Below are 17,155 nucleotides of genomic sequence, written 5' to 3'. Positions count from 1 at the left end.
ACAATTCTTGAGCAGTTCAGCAACTTCGGATCTTGGAGACTCATTGTGTTTTGCTGATCGCTGGAGCCTCTTTTTGTAATTTTGTTATAGTTTACCTGTTGAGGTGCATTTTGTGAGTTCTGTGATTGCTTTGTGTAGTGTGTATCTTACTCTTTGTGATTGTTTCTTCTCCTCCAGAAATTGGCTAAAATAAAACCAGGCATAAAATGATTATCAAAGCAACATAAATATCTTATATCAACAAACATCTCTTTAACCACACTCATAAAAATGTGTTTCATAACTTAATCTAATTTTAATTAACCACAGAAAACATATTTCTTTGACCCAGCACCCAGGTCTGGGTTGCTCGCCATACTTATTGTCATCAGGACTTCGTAGAGGGGTGTTGCTATTGCTCAATGCTTCCCTTTTCTTTTTTGTCTTTACTGCAACTTTTTTGAGCCTCTTCCGTTTAGCTCTGTCTCTAAGATCCTTAATGATTTTCTTTTTCCCGATATCAAGTTACCTTTTTCATTTCCTACGCTCTTTCCCTTCTCTCTGGAAGTGTTGGCTAATAGTACCCATAACTACGTGTTTAGCTAACATAGCACCCACTTTGTAAAATTGTACTTTTTTGCAATACCAATAATTACGTAGTTTTCCTAAACAGCTTCTTCCTATCACTTACTGAGCTGATAGGGACTGATCCATTAATTTTATCGAGGGGGGAGGGTATGCTGTGAAAACAAACTGTGGGACAATTGTCATAGACAATTATGTATTTTAGAAAAAACATTTTAAGATAAAGTAGATGAAGCATATGGGGGACTGTGGTGAAGGAGGTAAAGTGGTCATCCACCAATCACCCAGTTGCTGGTTTGATCCTTAGCTCCTCTGGTCACATGTCGAAGTGTCCTTAAGCAAGACACTGCACCCCCAACTTAGTTGCTCCCAGTAAGCATTGGCCAACTGCATAGCAACTCCCTCATCAGCATGTGAATGTGCATATGATTGTGAATGCGAATGGTAGAATGAGAAGCAGTGTAATGCGCTTTGAGTACCAATACGTAGAAAGTGCTATATAAGTGCAGACCATTTACCATTAGATATAAGGATATGCAAACATTTTTGTCATGTACTGTTTAATCACCCATCTACTGGAAATAAAAAATAAAGAATAATTTATTCTGTTGTTCATTATATTGCAAAACACCTTGTCTATTATTTGTTGGCTTTAAAGACATTTGTGCATTCTCTTATTGAAAATATTTGAAAAAAGTCTAGGGAACTTAAAGGACACCCTATATTTTATTCAGCTGGTATGAAAACACAGTACATAAAATAGCTGAAATGAAACCGAATTCCCACTCAGTAGGTTATAGGTTAAACTGAGCTCATTTCCTCCTCTCCTCTCACCCCACAATTGTCACCACTGTATGACATTAACTCTGTGTTTTCTCCTGTAGTTGTCTTTGTCCTTCTCTGTCCCCCTCTCTCTGTCGTTTTCTGCAGGCGTCCCTGGCTTTGAAGCTGTGTGTCTTCCAGTGTGCAGCTACTGGTCCTACTGAGCTGCCCAATGTTTTGTTGTTGCTTTTGTTGCTCTTTGTCTTTTCTCTCTTCACTTTCCACTTACCTCAACCGGTCAAGTCAGATGACCACCCACCCTGAGCCTGGTTCTCCTGGAGGTTTCTTCCATTAAAGGGAGTTTTTCCTCTCCACTGTTGCCTATGGCTTGCTCAAGGGGGAATGGTTGGGTTCTCTCTATACATATTTACAGAATAAACTCAAGACTATAAAGTGCCTTCAGATGATTTTGTGAATTGGCGCTATATAAATAAATTTGAATTAAAAAAAATTGAATGCATATGCCATTGACTGTCTTACTTGAGATCACTGTGAACATTAAGCCACTGTACAGTTTCTGTACAGTTTCACTTATACACATAAAAAGGTATTCCTTTTTTCAGGCTGAGTAGGCAATAACCCAAAAGGAAGGACTGGTTCTGATGGAAGTGGTAAATAATAGAGAGAGTGCCTGCAGGTGTCCCCCCCATCAATTGTCCTTAAGGATCAGGTTGTAATTTCTCATGGAGTTTAGACAGATTCACTCGTAATTTTGTTTGAAATGATCTAAACTCTCTGTTTTCAAAAACTGGAAAAGCTAAGCAGCTTTTTTGAATTAGTATGGCTTTTTGATTGAGTTTTTGATTTGTAAAATTGACACCATAGTTTATTTAGAGCCATTCACCAAAAATCTAAATTCACAAAAAAATTTAACAGAAGGTAATTTGTTTTTTTGGGGGGAGGGTGACTGAAAACAGGTAGCTCTGTAATACTCCTGACTATGTTTTTCATAACTATACTATTTTAGTGTGTATTTTTATTTTACTTTTAATTAATTGTGATGTGAAATTAGCCTTGAACCCATTAAGAGATATCTGGTCTATATTACCAGTGTCCAAATCCTTAAAAGGATACTTAACACAGACTTGTACAATAGGACTAATTTATTTTCTCTTGTGTACTGAATCAGATGCTGCACACACTGATGGCAATGTCAATGTGAACATTCAACTCTCAACTTGATTGGATTGATAATACATAATTGTAAAAGTAACCCCTAATGAATGGTTAACAGTTACTTCATTAAGAGCTGTAAACAAAGAAATCTAAAATGTTTGAACATTGAAATGTGTATTCCATTAGAATTGTTCATTGTTGAATGGTGTTGAATTTGTTGTTGAATGGTGTTGAATTGTTGATCTGTTTCTGATGTTGGAGCAATGAAAGTCTGATCCCATCTTAGACACAAAGCTAGACAAGGGGTGCCTTATCCCAGAATTTTGTCGGTTCACAAGTCAATGTGGGGATTGTGATGCTCCAGTCATGGAATGCCGAGGACCACAGCTTAAAGGGGAGAATCAATGACATGGAACTGAAGGTTTTCTAAGTGGTTGTCAATGGCTGGAGGAACCGGCTTGGTATTGAACTGTACCACCTGACCGGACTTAGATGGGATGAGGTAGTGGGCTGAGTTGAAGTTTGAGATGATAGAGTATAGTTGTCGGTCTGTGAAATTGGTGTCACCTCCTGAATCAAGTATTGCTATGGAAACTTGGCTTGCGGCAGCACCAATACTGAGCCGGTCCATTTACTGGACAGGAAAAGACTCTGTGCCCTGATGCGCCACATTAGAAACACAGGCCCTTCCTGAATCGTCGCTCTCTCTCCTCGGGATAAAGGCAAGAGTGGCCAAGCTGCATGGGTTCTGGTGAATGATTAAGAAGAGGTCTTGATACTGGGAGACTGTTGCACAACACTGGGGTCTTGGACTGATAGATACGAGAAGCATGCTGATGAACATGGGCCTTCTCGAGGAGGCGTTCTCTGTGATGGTTAACAAGGAGAGTAGCTGCTTCAATGAGGTCCTGCAGGGTCCTAGGTTGGGGCTGCGGCACTAACGCGTCCTTAAGCCGATCTGTCAGACCTCTGTAGAAAGTGTCATAAAGCACAGCATTTTTCCACTTGCTGTTTGCGGCCAAGCTGCGAAAGTCAATGATATAGTCAATGATGGGACGTGTATCCTGAGACAGACTTCCACCTCTGGGCTAGCCGGGTCAAAGATGCGTGAGAGCTCAGTCCCAAAAGATTTAAAGGAGGAGCAACAAGCTTCCTGTCGAGACCATGAAGCTGTTCCCCAGAGTTGGGCACGGCCAGTGATCAGAGCAAGAACATAAGCAACTTTGGCCTCCTCTGATGGGAAGAATGAAAGCTGCAGGCGGAAAAGGATCTCATACTGCGTGAGGAAGACCCTACAGGTTCTGGGCTCCCCTCCATAGAGATCAGGAGCTGGAATCTTGGCTCCCTCTCAAGGTGAGAAGCAGTAGCTTTGCGTGACGTATGGAAAAAGTCTGTGGAGATGCTGTTGGGTAACTGGAGCAAACTGATTAGTGAGCTGATTGATCATAGATGTTATCTCCTCTAGGCATGAATCATATTTAAGAGTAGCTTCTTAACATAACTGCCCCAACGTTGTGAGGAAGTGTCTGCTGGGTCCATGGTCGCCAGATAGTACTGTAAGTTACTGCTTTAATAGGGCACTTGACACATTGGTTCAGTTCAAATACAGTTTATTATAAAATAATATGGTTGGCAAAGCAGGATGGAGATGTAGTGAGACATCTGATTTGCTAGGTGGTGCTGAACTCCAGTCTATGAGAGAGGACACGCAAAGGAGTAACGGCACTGCCAGTTAGATACGGAGTCAAAACATGAAACGAGATTTACTAGAGTGGGTGGGGAGAAGAGCGGAGTCTAAAGGTGAAGCACGGTTCTTCACCTCTGTCTACTCTGCCAGGACCATATAGATGTTTAGATGCGGCGACAATCACATGGCTTGGTTAAAAACCTGTGCATGGCATGATTAAAGCATAGACCTAGCATGGTAAACCTATTCTTATATTGGTGTGGTTACAAGAGCTCGGGATAATCTTAATTCTTCAGAGAAAGATAACAATACTAATAATCCTTGGTCATACATGCGGTCGGCAAACAAGAGTCAATAGGAACCAGTTACTCACAACATTAGAGTAGCAGGCATTAAAGTGTCAGGTCACAAAACGTAGCGTGGTCCAAACCTTAGATAGCAATGATGATTTCAATGAAGGGTGGAAATTTGGGTGAGAAAGCAGACAATCTGGCAGCTTGGTTAGGGAACTGAGGAGGTATATAAGCAAAGTGGTGAGAGCAGGTCAAACTGATTGGTTAAGCGGGGAAAATGTGACGGGACCAGGAACATGAAGCAGCTACAAAATAAAAGTCTAGATGGAAGAAGTGAGGTTGGCAATCCGGACAATTTGAGTAACCACAACAGAACAAATTCTAAAGTTTTCATTGCTGGATTGTAATAATTTATCTTAGTTTATTTGCAATAAACAATGTACACAAGTTAATCTTACTTAATCCAGATAACACACAAAAGAAAAACATTGAGGGATATGATTCATGTGAGTCCAAATGATTTTACAGTGTTAAGTTACTTGGACTCAAATCAAATAATTTTTAGTGCTGAGGTGGATTCCAGTCTTTGAAAACCTTTATTTATAAATCATATTCTCCTTAATTCTTATGTAGGAGCGAATCATTTGGTTAACAGCCTGCTTGTGTGATAAACATACTTAAATATGTTGAGGAAAGGCTGCACTATTGCAGTTTAGTGTAAAAGCTGTTACACATTTCAGCCTTTAGATGTCAGCATTACCTTTTCAATCCCAGACTCTGAGGCAGTTTATAGGAAAACATTATTACATTAACACATTAACATTTCTTTATTGTGGAATTATTTCTTGACGTTATTGTATTATCTTAATGAATATCCTACATTATTTATATTGCTGTTGTTGTTGTAAATTGCAGTACCAGTATGCATTACAACAAAACGAACGTGCTTTCCCTGTTAAAATTGCAATAAATATCAAAATACTACTCTAGCAGCCATGGGATAAAATTAGTAATCTGGTCAGGAAAGCAGGAAAGGTGTGTTTGAGTTATAAAGGTATACCTCAACTTAATGATGTTGTATTCATTCATCTGTATATTTTTCAGTCATTGACCACTGATGCTTTCTGCAGCACTGAAAGGGATTAAGTGGTGGTTTCAGCCATCAAAGGCCTCATTAGGGTTGCTAGGGTACTCGTTACAGTACACATATTTCAATGCATAGCAGTAAGTCCATCCCTGGTCAGCTGAGAAGAAACAAAATTGTAGTGGTTTGGGAGTGATCTAGTTACAGGTCTGCCTTATATTTTTATATAATTAGGCAAAGGATCTGAGTAGTTCTGCCACCAAACCGCATATATATATGTAATTAACCCTCCTGTTATGTTCGTGATGTTCCTGGGTCAAATTGACCCGGGGCACATTTAATTATACAAAAGTGTCAGAAACCAAAAAGTCCCAAAAAACATTGTTTATATCTCACCAAAACTCCATTATTAACCATTTCAATCAATATTTAGTTCACAGATCCTGGTTCAATGATAATAAGTCACTCGTTTATTACAAAAAAAACATGCTAAAATTTTTTAATGTACACTGAAAAGACCTACATATAAATTACAATAGTTTTTTATGCAATTGATTTTTAAAAATGTTATTTTATATTTTAATTTTTTTTTTTTTGTTTATGGAGTGATGTTGATTAATTAAAATGAGACACCTCTTCTGTTCAGGGTCAAATTGACCGTTTTTTTAGGTTAACAATCTAAAATAAATACTTACAAGTATTTTTTAACTTTGAAACTTCTCCTGCTTGGCTTATTTAGTGAAATAACATATAACTTAAAATGGTTCAGTTCACATATTTGTAACCCTCCTACATGTTTCTATTACAAAGCTACTGTTCGGGTCAATTTGACCCGGCGACAAAATAGAAGCTAAAAAGAGTCAGAAAGATCAAATACTATTTGTTTCTTTGCAACTATAAGACCTAATACACCCCTGTCTCACACTCTCTCACTCACACACACACACACACACACACAAACATTCTCTTAACCTTGTCTTTATTGTGTGAGAATGCAGGAGCCTTCTCAGGTCCCGTGGACAAACTCCACCCACATTGAGTGGCCACTCAGATGTGTATTTGGGGATGAAGACCACTGAATTTCACAATTTTTCGGGTCCTCTAACATAGGCCTTGGTCAAATGTTGTTCCTGGAATCTGCTGGAGCCACTCTCCCTGTTTGGGGGCCACAGCGCTAAGTGTTCCTATTAACATGGGTACTACTTGTGACTTAACCTTCCACATCTTTTCTAACTCCTCTTTCAGCCCTTAACATTTCTTAAGCTTCTCATGTTCCCTCTTCCTGATGTTGCCATCGCTTGGGATTGTTACCTCTACCACTACAGCCTTGTTCTTCTATTTGTCCACAACTACTATGTCAGGTTGTTTGGCCATTACCAGTTTGTCAGTCTGTATCTGGAAGTCCCACAGGATCTTAACGCTGTCATTCTCCACCATCTTTAGAGGTGTGTCCCATTTTGACTTTGGGACTTTCAGCCCATACTGGGCCATTTGGTTATGACTTTTCTTGTATGCCATCCCTGCCAGTATCTTGTACCCCAGTGTTATTTGCTGGATTGTCTCCGGGGCATCTTTGCACAGCCTGCACCTGGAGTCCTGCCAGGTATGGTAGACCACAGCCTTTACTGATCGTGCATATAGATAGCCTGCTCCTGTGCTGCTAAGATCAGTGTCTCTGTGATGTCTTTCAGTCCAGCCTTGTCCAGCCATAGGTAGGTTTTCCATATCAGCCACTTCTTTTATCTGATGGTGAAACATACCGTGCAGGGGATTCTCCTTCCATGAGGATTCTTGCTGCTCTTTCATCGGCCAATTAGGTTTCTGATGCCTGGGGTATTCACTAAGCACATCATCACACGTCTGCACATCACTTCCTGATGTATTCATGTGTGTGTGTGTGTGTGTGTATATATATATATATATATATATATATATATATATATATATATATATACTTAAGCATATGGTAAATGGTCTACACTTATAAAGCAGCAACTTTTTGCAAAGCACTTTACATTGCTTGTCATTCACTTATTTGCATTCACAATCACTTGGGGGGGTTGGCCTGTACTGACTAGTAGCTAATATAGTAGCTTATCTAATCCATGGTTCAGTGTCCTGTTCAAGGACACTTCAACATGACAGTAGGGTCCTGGAATTGGTGCATGACTGCTTTACATCCCAAGCCCAGACAGGAGGACCCTGAGACTGTGTCTTATTTTCTGTAGCTGTGTCTTTTTCTGATAGATTTCCTTCTCTCCCTGGTCATTTTGTGTAGCTTTTAACTAGATTTTTGTCTCGTTTGGTTGTATTGGGACTCTTTGTGGTCATTTTTGTGTCATGTAACAGACTTTCTAACAAGAGAGGTCCTGGGTCATTAGTCTTGTGGTCGGTGGACCGCTAATCCATCGATTACCTCAGTGTGTTGTAGATTTATATGTAGTTGGACAGTTTAGTTTTACACATACTTCTTTCTTTTGCCACTAGATGTCGCCCTGATATAATGTTCTCTCACTGTTCTTCTTGTTCGTCTTGAGCTATGTCAGTGTGTTTGGGTTGTGGAAATACGCTGTAGAATAAAAAGTTGAGTCTAACTTCGGCATTTGCACCAACACCAGCTTCCCAAGAGGGTCCTGACAATCAACATATGTTTTCAGCTTTGTCACGTGTTTTTTTACGGAAACAATTTGCACTTTTTATTTTGTTATTTCTAATATGGGAAATGGATATCATGTTCATTTTAATATAATTTCCTAAAGAGTATTCCTTTATTACAAATTGAAAAAAGCTGGTTTTCATATTCTGGAGCTCAACTACAGACTATATTTGGTGCCTTTCAGGTCTATGTTTTAGGCCTTCTAGTGTCGGTTTTGTAACATAGACATCAGACCAAATCCACGTCAGGTTTGCGTTCATATTAGCCCAAAGCACAGGACACTTTCCATTAAGACGATTTCTCCCTGTCTTTCCAGGGGGTTTGACTCAATAATCATCGGCTTCAGTAGCGCTGTTAACAGCCGGTTTCAGGGTTTCATTGTGAAACTGCAGCCTCAGAGCTCCCGCAGAGGGCTGGTGTTGGCGATGGTTAAAATATTTTCACAAAGAACAGATATTTATAAGTATCGTTTAAAAAAAAAACGAATTATTGAGTTTAGCAAAACTACAAGGTGGGTATTATTATTGTTTTAATTACAAAAATAAAATTGAATTTTGGATGTTATTCTATCCAAATACGTTTGTCTGAAGAATTTTCGATTTTATAACTGAATGAAACGGTTGTTTAAAAATCGTGTAAGATTTGAATTTACTTGTTGTGGTTTTTCTTTGGAAAAATACCCAAACCATACAGTCCAAACAAATAACTCTAATGGGACTGTGCTAAAATGCCTGAACGTGTCTGGACGTGACCATGCGTTGTAGCCCATTTAATCATTAAATGTATTGTCTCTGAATTGTTCAGACCTAGCGGCCTAGCGATGTTTCCTTTGGGTGTATCTACACTCAGATTGAATTTAAATCTTTATGTAAACAGTAAGTATATTATGAATCAGAAACACGTTCTAATCCACAGCCTTTACATGTGAGAAGCTGACGCGAACAAGTGTAATCCACAAACAGTTTTTACCAGCTCCTCTCCTCTGTATGCGTCTCTCTGTGTGTTTATCTTTTTGAGGTCCAGTTTAAGTTTTACACATCCGGTGTGAGATAATGCATCGCTGCAGTCACTGTCCTCACAAAGACAGAAGAACAACCGTGTTTTTGTGTGACCTGTAAGGTGGATAGCCCCAGCGGTACCAGTCTGACTGGATTCCCAGAGAAAAGCTTTCATTAGAAGTGATGTCAACGGAAGGGAAATTGCTGTTTTCTTTAACTATCTGACAGCTTATAGTCCCACACTTCACACGATTTGATGATGATGACTATGTTGACGAGTTTTACAAAATTTTAATATAAATATAAACTTAGAGAATTGTGTGGTGACATGGGCCTATATTAGTCTATTTATGATATTATTGCACACAAGTCTAATACGTTTGCCACTATAGAACTAATTGGATTAATGCAGGATTGTAAGAGATAATTAGTCGCTATGCTACTGAACAGACAGAAGCAATATAATTCTACATTTGGCACGAAAGTCTGTTACATCATTATAGACAGACTGTGGGAGAATTTAAGATCAACAGTGATGCACAAAAAGAAGAAACAATAATCAGATTGTACTGTAAACGCATGAAACGCACTGAACCCATGAAGTAATATTAGAATTATCTCAGGAGAATTGAACTGACACTAAAGCACATTAAAGCTGCTCATAATTTATAGAAAAATATCTAACCAGTAAATACATAGATATTGATAATCACATCAATATTATTACGAATTTCTCAATATATCGTGTAAACCCCACAGGAAAGTGCCGGTTTTAGCACTTGGGCCTTTGAATCGACACAAAAAAAACAAACAAACAAAAAGCTTTAATATGAATTGCAGCAATTAAGTTGTTCCTTCATATGGTCTCCATAAACCAGGCTGTGCAGGAGCTTTTCTATGAACATCGTGAAAAGGCGGCGTGCGTGTCTTTTATGCTGCATTACATTATTCAATCGGCTCACTTTGCGGGCACTTTGATGAAGTGCTGGCGCTGTGACGCTGACAGAAGCTTTGAGTCGCTATTCTCTTGCAGCCAGGTGATGAACGTCCCGCAGTTCAGGCGGAATACACAGTAATTAAAACCTATAAATTATCCACCAGCAGTGCTCTCTCATGAAGAGATAAGAGCGTGTTTTTCCAGCACGGTCTGGAAAACAATACCGGCTGACAATAGCCGCTATCCTGAGGAAGGAGAAAAAAGGTGGGATTTGGAGGTGTGTGTGGTTAAATAGACACATATGAAGATCTAGGCGGCGTACAGTTGAGTTTAGATAAAACATAAGAAATAAATGTGTCGTGTACGTTGGTGAGCAGCTGAGGGCCCCTCCAAAATGACTTGGTGTTGAGTGCATGTGATTATGTGTGGGAATAAAAACACAATGGCCCGGACGTCACATCTGTACTCTAGACTACAAAACCACCAGCTATACATGTTGACACAGGACGCAATATTTGAGTTTCAGCAGATAATTAGGGATCAAAGTGTAAATCTTGCTTTTCGTACAAGGTCTGTGTGTCCCACGGTGCCAATCCAGTTCAAAGTAAACTACAAGAAGGTGAACAGTTGAATTTCACCCAACATCCTGTAGCACACAGCCGTTGTAATAGTCCGTGTGTGTGTGGTAGTGTGTGTGTGTGTGTGTGTGTGTGTGTGTGTGTGTGTGTGTGTGTGTGCTTTTCTTTTTCTTCTCTTTCTCTTCCTCGGTTGTATAAGATGTAACAGATACACCGTAACAAGGCTGAAGGCGCGGAGCAGTGATAATCTCTTGTTTGGTTTCTCTATGAAGCCTGCTCACTGTTTCACAGCTCCCCTCATGACTCAGAGACTCCTGACATTATTGGACGTCGTCACCCTAGTTCCAAAAGTGTTCCGCTCGGTGATTGGTCCAGTGCGCTCTGGATGTTATTCATGCGCCTCCGGTTGGTGTGCGTCTGGACGCATATGAATGTGATGTGAGGACTTTGTGAAGATCTGACTGTCATGCAGCGGCAAAAAGCTTTGGGTATGTGAAAGCGGCGCGCAACAGCAACCATAGCCAGTCTGATAGTAAATCCCCGACCATGACGCGCCGGAGCGCCTTTACTCAAGCAGAATCGCCAGAGTTTGCAAATAATTACACAAACATATTCGGTGTGAAAATAATAATGTTTTAGTGCTTCCTGTAGTCACAATTTGGATACACACAAAGACCCACTCAGTGGAAGTGGACTGAGAAAACAAGTCACGTTCTTCAAAGAAGCAGCGATGGAGGAGCAGCGGGATGTGAACAGTACGGATAGCAGCGAGGGAGAGAGCGTCTCCCCGTCCCCCAGCCTGCCTTCGCCGCCCATACTGCCTTTGCAGGTCGCCCAGCAGGCCCACAGAACCACAAACTTTTTCATCGATAATATTTTGCGGCCAGACTTTGGCTGCAAGAAGGAGCACGACCTGGGCACGCGGGACAGGGCGCAGACCACCAGCAGAGAGCGCGTCCACCCGGTCAACAGGCCAAGCCTTCCCAGGACGCCGTGCCAAGACTCCAACTGCAGTAGTGACAGCACTTCGTCCTCCGCCTCCTCCACTTCCTTGACAAGTCCTAAAAAAAGCAGCGGTGGTGGAGCCGCAGTCGCCGCCGTCCCCACCGGGAGCAGCGGCACGAAACACGAGGATAGGACTGGAGGTGGGACAGGGGAGAACACCTCCTCCTCGCTGGTGGTGCTGAATGGTACTGGGGCACCAACGCCGGAAACCCAACCGTTGCTCTGGCCTGCTTGGGTCTACTGCACACGTTACTCGGACAGGCCTTCATCTGGTAAGGCAATAGTTTCATGAAGAAAATCAACTCTGAGCGTGCGAACGTTCAGATCGTACTGAAACACCACCCTAAACACAATTCGGTTAAAGTTTCTAAGGCGAAACTCCGACACAAATAATAATAATCTAAGTGAAAATATGTTCGTTTAGAAACTATTTTTAATTAAAGCGAGCAACAATGTTTTTAAAACTTTGTGAATATTTTTGGATGATTAAACCCTAAAACATTTTAATTTTAAACATGTCATCAAACATGATGACATGACCTATGGCGTTTTAAAATGTGTAGAATTAATATAAAATGTTTTCTGTTATCAGGTAGGTCCTCTTTCACACTTTGTACTCTCCCAAAGCAACTTAGTATGTAGCAAATATTAGATGCACATCACATAAAATGTAGTCTCCAGCTTTCTTGTTAAAAAGGATTAAATGTAAACTTTCAAAAAAAGAAGTTAAAAAATGTAAGTCAATTATATTTTTAACGCTTGGACCTAATAAAGTTTTTCAAAGGCGTCAGCAACACATATGTGACACTTTTCGTAACTTGTAAAGAGTTTTTTTCACTTCTTTCTGAATTTATAGTCGTTTACATACGAGTTATTTAAAAAATATCTTTGTTTGCTTGAAAAACACAACACGTTTTAAGCTTGTTGAAATTGCCAACAAAAGAAATAGAACATGAACTTTGAGGTGGAGTTAAACATTTCATTCAGTCTAATTTACTATGATGTTCTTCGCTCTTCAGACTTACATTCTGCTGTAGGATTACGCTGTTACAGGTGATAGCGGTACAAGCTTCTGAGCTTCTAGCGGGGTGTGACAAATGTTTTGGTTCAGGGACTTGATGTGCAGATCGACAACATATATTTTCTATTGATAAGAAGTTATTATCGTGTGTGTGTGTGTGCGTGTAACACTGTGCTCTCTCAAAGTCTAACCTGTTGTCCTGTCCGAGTGGCTGAGGTGGGATGTGAGCTGGTGTCAGGAAAGCATAGCGGAATAAAACACAATGGAATTAAAAGTTAAAAATGGCAAAAAAAAAAATGGCCCGCCTCGCTAGAGGAGACATTTTGAATTCATTAACCTCCTGTTTAATCTGGGCTGACTTCAGCCAAATTACAAAACGGAAGAAATGAAGGGAATGACTCTGTGGTATTTGATTATCTCATGCATGCTATTATTATGGCCTTCTGAAAGTCTGTTTATTTTATTTTTACGCATTAAATTTTTTGATTTAAAAGTAAATCATATTTTTGTTAATTAAATAAAAAAAATTAAATACATATGTGTGGGTATACCGTGTCGATATAAATTCCAAACGAGTAGTCTACATAACTGTATTCTGTATTATTGGAATAAAACAGGCTATGTGCATAAAAATATATGTAACTACACTATCAGTGTGATGGTGCATTTATAATTATGAAACATGGTTCAGAGGGTTTTCAATGTTTAGATTTTTAATCGTTTTATTTACCCAGAACATATTCTTTTTATTTATAAAAATCTTTAAAAAATGTATACATTTTTGAGGGGTCGTCCTTTTTATTGTGCGCCTTCTTTGTGTCTTGAATATTGTAGTATGTTAACTGATTTACTGACCAAGCCACTGCTTTTTCCACAAAGCATGAAATAACTAACCAAGATTCAATGAATCAGGTTTCTGTATTCAACCATGTAGTCACAACAAGGCGGCAATAACGAGGGTGGTAATGGGCTGATGCCACAGCCGCAGCGTCACTGTCAGTGGAGCAGCTCAGATCTGCTGCTGGCAGAGCTTTGATATTAACTGTAAAATTACAATCACATGCATGTATGTATGTTATTAATCCTATTAATACTATACACCGATTTTGTAAGCATCACGCCAAATATACTCATCATTACACACAGAAATACATAAGCTAATATATGTTTTCTGCACCATGCGTCGTTAGGCCTAAATGAATACAATGTCTATTTATTGTTGTTGTTGGCGTTGTTAAGAGCTAGATATTCATATTTCCGCTCTCCTGTCTCTTCGCAATTACTGCAGGCCCAAGGACACGGAAACTGAAAAAGTCGAAAAGCGGCAAGGAGGACAAGCGGCCGCGCACAGCCTTCACTGCCGAGCAGCTGCAGAGACTGAAGACGGAGTTTCAGGTGAACCGCTACATCACGGAGCAGCGGCGACAGTCTCTGGCTCAGGAGCTCAACCTCAATGAGTCCCAAATCAAAATCTGGTTTCAGAACAAGCGGGCTAAGATCAAAAAGGCCAGCGGCTTCAAGAACGGACTGGCGCTACAGCTGATGGCGCAGGGACTGTACAACCATTCCACCACCACCATTCAAGAGGACAAGGAGGACAGCGACTGAGGAGCCGGGCCCGACCGGGTCCCCTACAAACCTGTACTTTGTAAATATTTAATATCTAATTTAACGAATCTTGGCGCTGGTGAGCGGAGCTGAGAGGGGTCTCCTGTCGGTTCCGTTCGGAGTTCTCTCCTTCCTCTCGTTCTCATCCTTTTCATAAATGACTGTACCGCAGAACAGACAAACGGACTTATGACTCTCGAATTGACCTGCCAGCATAAAACCAAAGATTTTATTGGAAATGAGAGCCTGAAAAATTTGAATTCACGGGATAAGCCGAAAGGACAAAAAAAATAAATAATTCAAGACAAGCCCCTCCCTCCCTCCCCGGTTCTTTTTGGGACCTTATACTTCCTCCAGCTCTGTTGTTTTGGTTCTGGACGGCGTTGCTGCTGCCCACACCAGTTACGAACACCACCGAAATACCAGTGGCTTAATTAGACTTGTGTGTGGACTAATTTCCTTATAAGGACTATAACAATCCTATATTCAAATTTAAATAGATGCCACAATTCTGTGGAATCAAAACAGGAAGCAAATAAAGTCAGTAATGTTAGAGTAATGGTATACAAACGTCGAAGCCTTGCCCACCAAGACGTCACGTCCACAGATTTGGTGGAAGTTTGTAATAACCTGAGAAGAGTCCATAATTAAAATAACACATGCAATCAGAATTGTACTGGCTGATTCCAGTGTTGGAGGCAGAATATTTCATAGTGATAATTTATAGGCAAAGGAATAAATTAAATAAAATGAATGAAAATTTGTTATTCTTTCTCCTTAGTCCTGTATAGCCCACAATTGTGGTCAATAAAAATAATTGAAATTAATGGGGAAAAAATAGGTTGTTGGTTAAGAACGATAAACATAACATTAGTATCCTTACAATCCTCCAGACAGTTCTGACACTGTAAATGGCAACAATAAATAAATATAAACTCAAATATAAATATTTGAGTTATGATACACACTGGGTTTGCACCTCCAATGTGGGGCCACTAGTTTACAGTCATATAACAACGCTGTAAAACACACACAGAGTGCAAAAACTGTGCTTAACTTGTTTAGACTAATAACACATATCTGTATCATTTCCTGTACTGTAGCCTGGTGTTTGATAGTGATAATGTATCTAACCCCAAATGGCATCTTTGTTTTTCCTGTAACGTTTGCAGTTGGACTAGTTCGAACTGTTACTTTAAGGGACTCTTCTAAATTTTCAAATTTTTTAACTATAGAATTACTACATTTCTTACAGAGTGGTCAATATAAGACTTATATTGTATATAAAGCAAGTCATAGTGTCTGGTGTTGCCTTATTTTGGCAGGCACAGCTGCAGAGGCCTGTAGGCCTGCAGATATACGTCAAATAGCAGCCAGGCCCCGGAAAAATGATGCCCATTTGTACATTTAAATCATGTTTCCAAATAAACACTTTTATAATGGAAAAAGAAAAAAATCCTCAGGAAACACACTGACCCATTTTTTTTCTAGAGGAAGACAACGGATATTAATTTAACAAATGGGGCTGCGCATGCGCGCACGCGTGGGATGCACCCCATTGGTTCAAGTGAGTGGGACAACTGAATCCATATTCATAGGTGTTTGGAAAGGAGGTGCATTTACACTGTGAGTCGCGGCGCTATCAACGATGTTCAAAGCGTTGCAGGGCATGAAATTGCCTCTCCGTCTCTTTGTGTTCACTTATTTCATCAAGCAACCCTGTGCAGACCTGAAACAAAACTGTAGAAGTGTTGGAGGGCTATAGGAAGGGATCTCTCTTTGTGTGTGGGACCACAGGAAGCGCCAAGGCCAGGTTCAAGGTTTAGACTCCCAACTTCACCGAGCATTTTCAATGAGAAACCACAGACAAAAAGTAAACCAAGCAGCATTAAATTTTCCCTGTATTTTAAAAAAGTCAATTTATATTCAAATTGAGACGACTAAGATAAAAACCTAGGATTATAACATTCTTTCTTACGCTATTTCTTTTGCCTTAGTGGATAGTAATGCAATTCAATTGTTGATCAAACTTGACCATTTCTAATTCATAGTTTGTCTCTAAACTCTCGGATATTTAATCAAAAATTAAATGGTTGTTTTGTCTTTTAAACAATTGCATAATAATTAAATAATGTGTAACTCGCTGCAGTTATTTAAAAGCGTTTAATTCAACTTGACCTCGGCGCTTGTTAATGAAAAGTAGTTTATTATTCTTTATTGAAATGAACGGTAATAAAGAAAATGAAGTTATTTATATATAAAAGAAAATAAAAAAAATGCAGCTACATTTGTAATTGACAGATGTGACATTCTATCAAAGCCAGTCTTTAAATAATATATATATATATATATATATATATATATATATATATATATATATATATATATATATATATATATATATATATATATATTTGTATGTGTAAAGCAGCCTTCAGCCAAAATAAAGCTGTTCTATTAGTAAGCTGTTTTCATCTTAAATGGAACTGGTACTCAGCTAAATAACAGGAGGGGGCTTCATTACATGTCTTTATTTTACGATTATTTATTTACTCCAAGACAGGGAGGGAAACGTGCACACATATGATATTAACCTGCAGAAGGAATAGAGGAATTCATTTCCTTGTTGGCATCTTAAAATCTGACAAATGGCCTGCAGTGTTATAAATGAAATAAATCATCATTTCAGATTCCTTCAAATATTTGCCTATTGAACACATCAATTTTATGTCATGCAATAGATTGTGGAACTTTATTTGCATTTCCAACGTGACAGTGAGGTGGTG

At 39.5% G+C, this 17,155-nt stretch overlaps 1 protein-coding gene across 1 annotated transcript; it reads left to right on the top strand.

The window, feature by feature from the left end:
* The first annotated feature begins 10,890 nt into the window (after positions 1-10,890).
* LOC137133597 (homeobox protein engrailed-1-B-like) lies at positions 10,891-16,683 on the top strand. The gene is made up of 2 exons (XM_067517371.1): positions 10,891-12,012; positions 14,050-16,683. Exons 1-2 carry the CDS (start codon positions 11,466-11,468, stop codon positions 14,367-14,369), a joined length of 867 nt encoding a protein of 288 aa, XP_067373472.1. The 5' UTR covers positions 10,891-11,465; the 3' UTR covers positions 14,370-16,683.
* The last annotated feature ends 472 nt before the right edge of the window (positions 16,684-17,155 follow it).

Source organism: Channa argus, chromosome 9 (assembly GCF_033026475.1).
Source record: "Channa argus isolate prfri chromosome 9, Channa argus male v1.0, whole genome shotgun sequence".
Taxonomy (NCBI): domain Eukaryota; kingdom Metazoa; phylum Chordata; class Actinopteri; order Anabantiformes; family Channidae; genus Channa; species Channa argus.
Note: the sequence above shows the minus strand (reverse complement) of the source record. Positions and strands in the feature narration are given on the sequence as shown.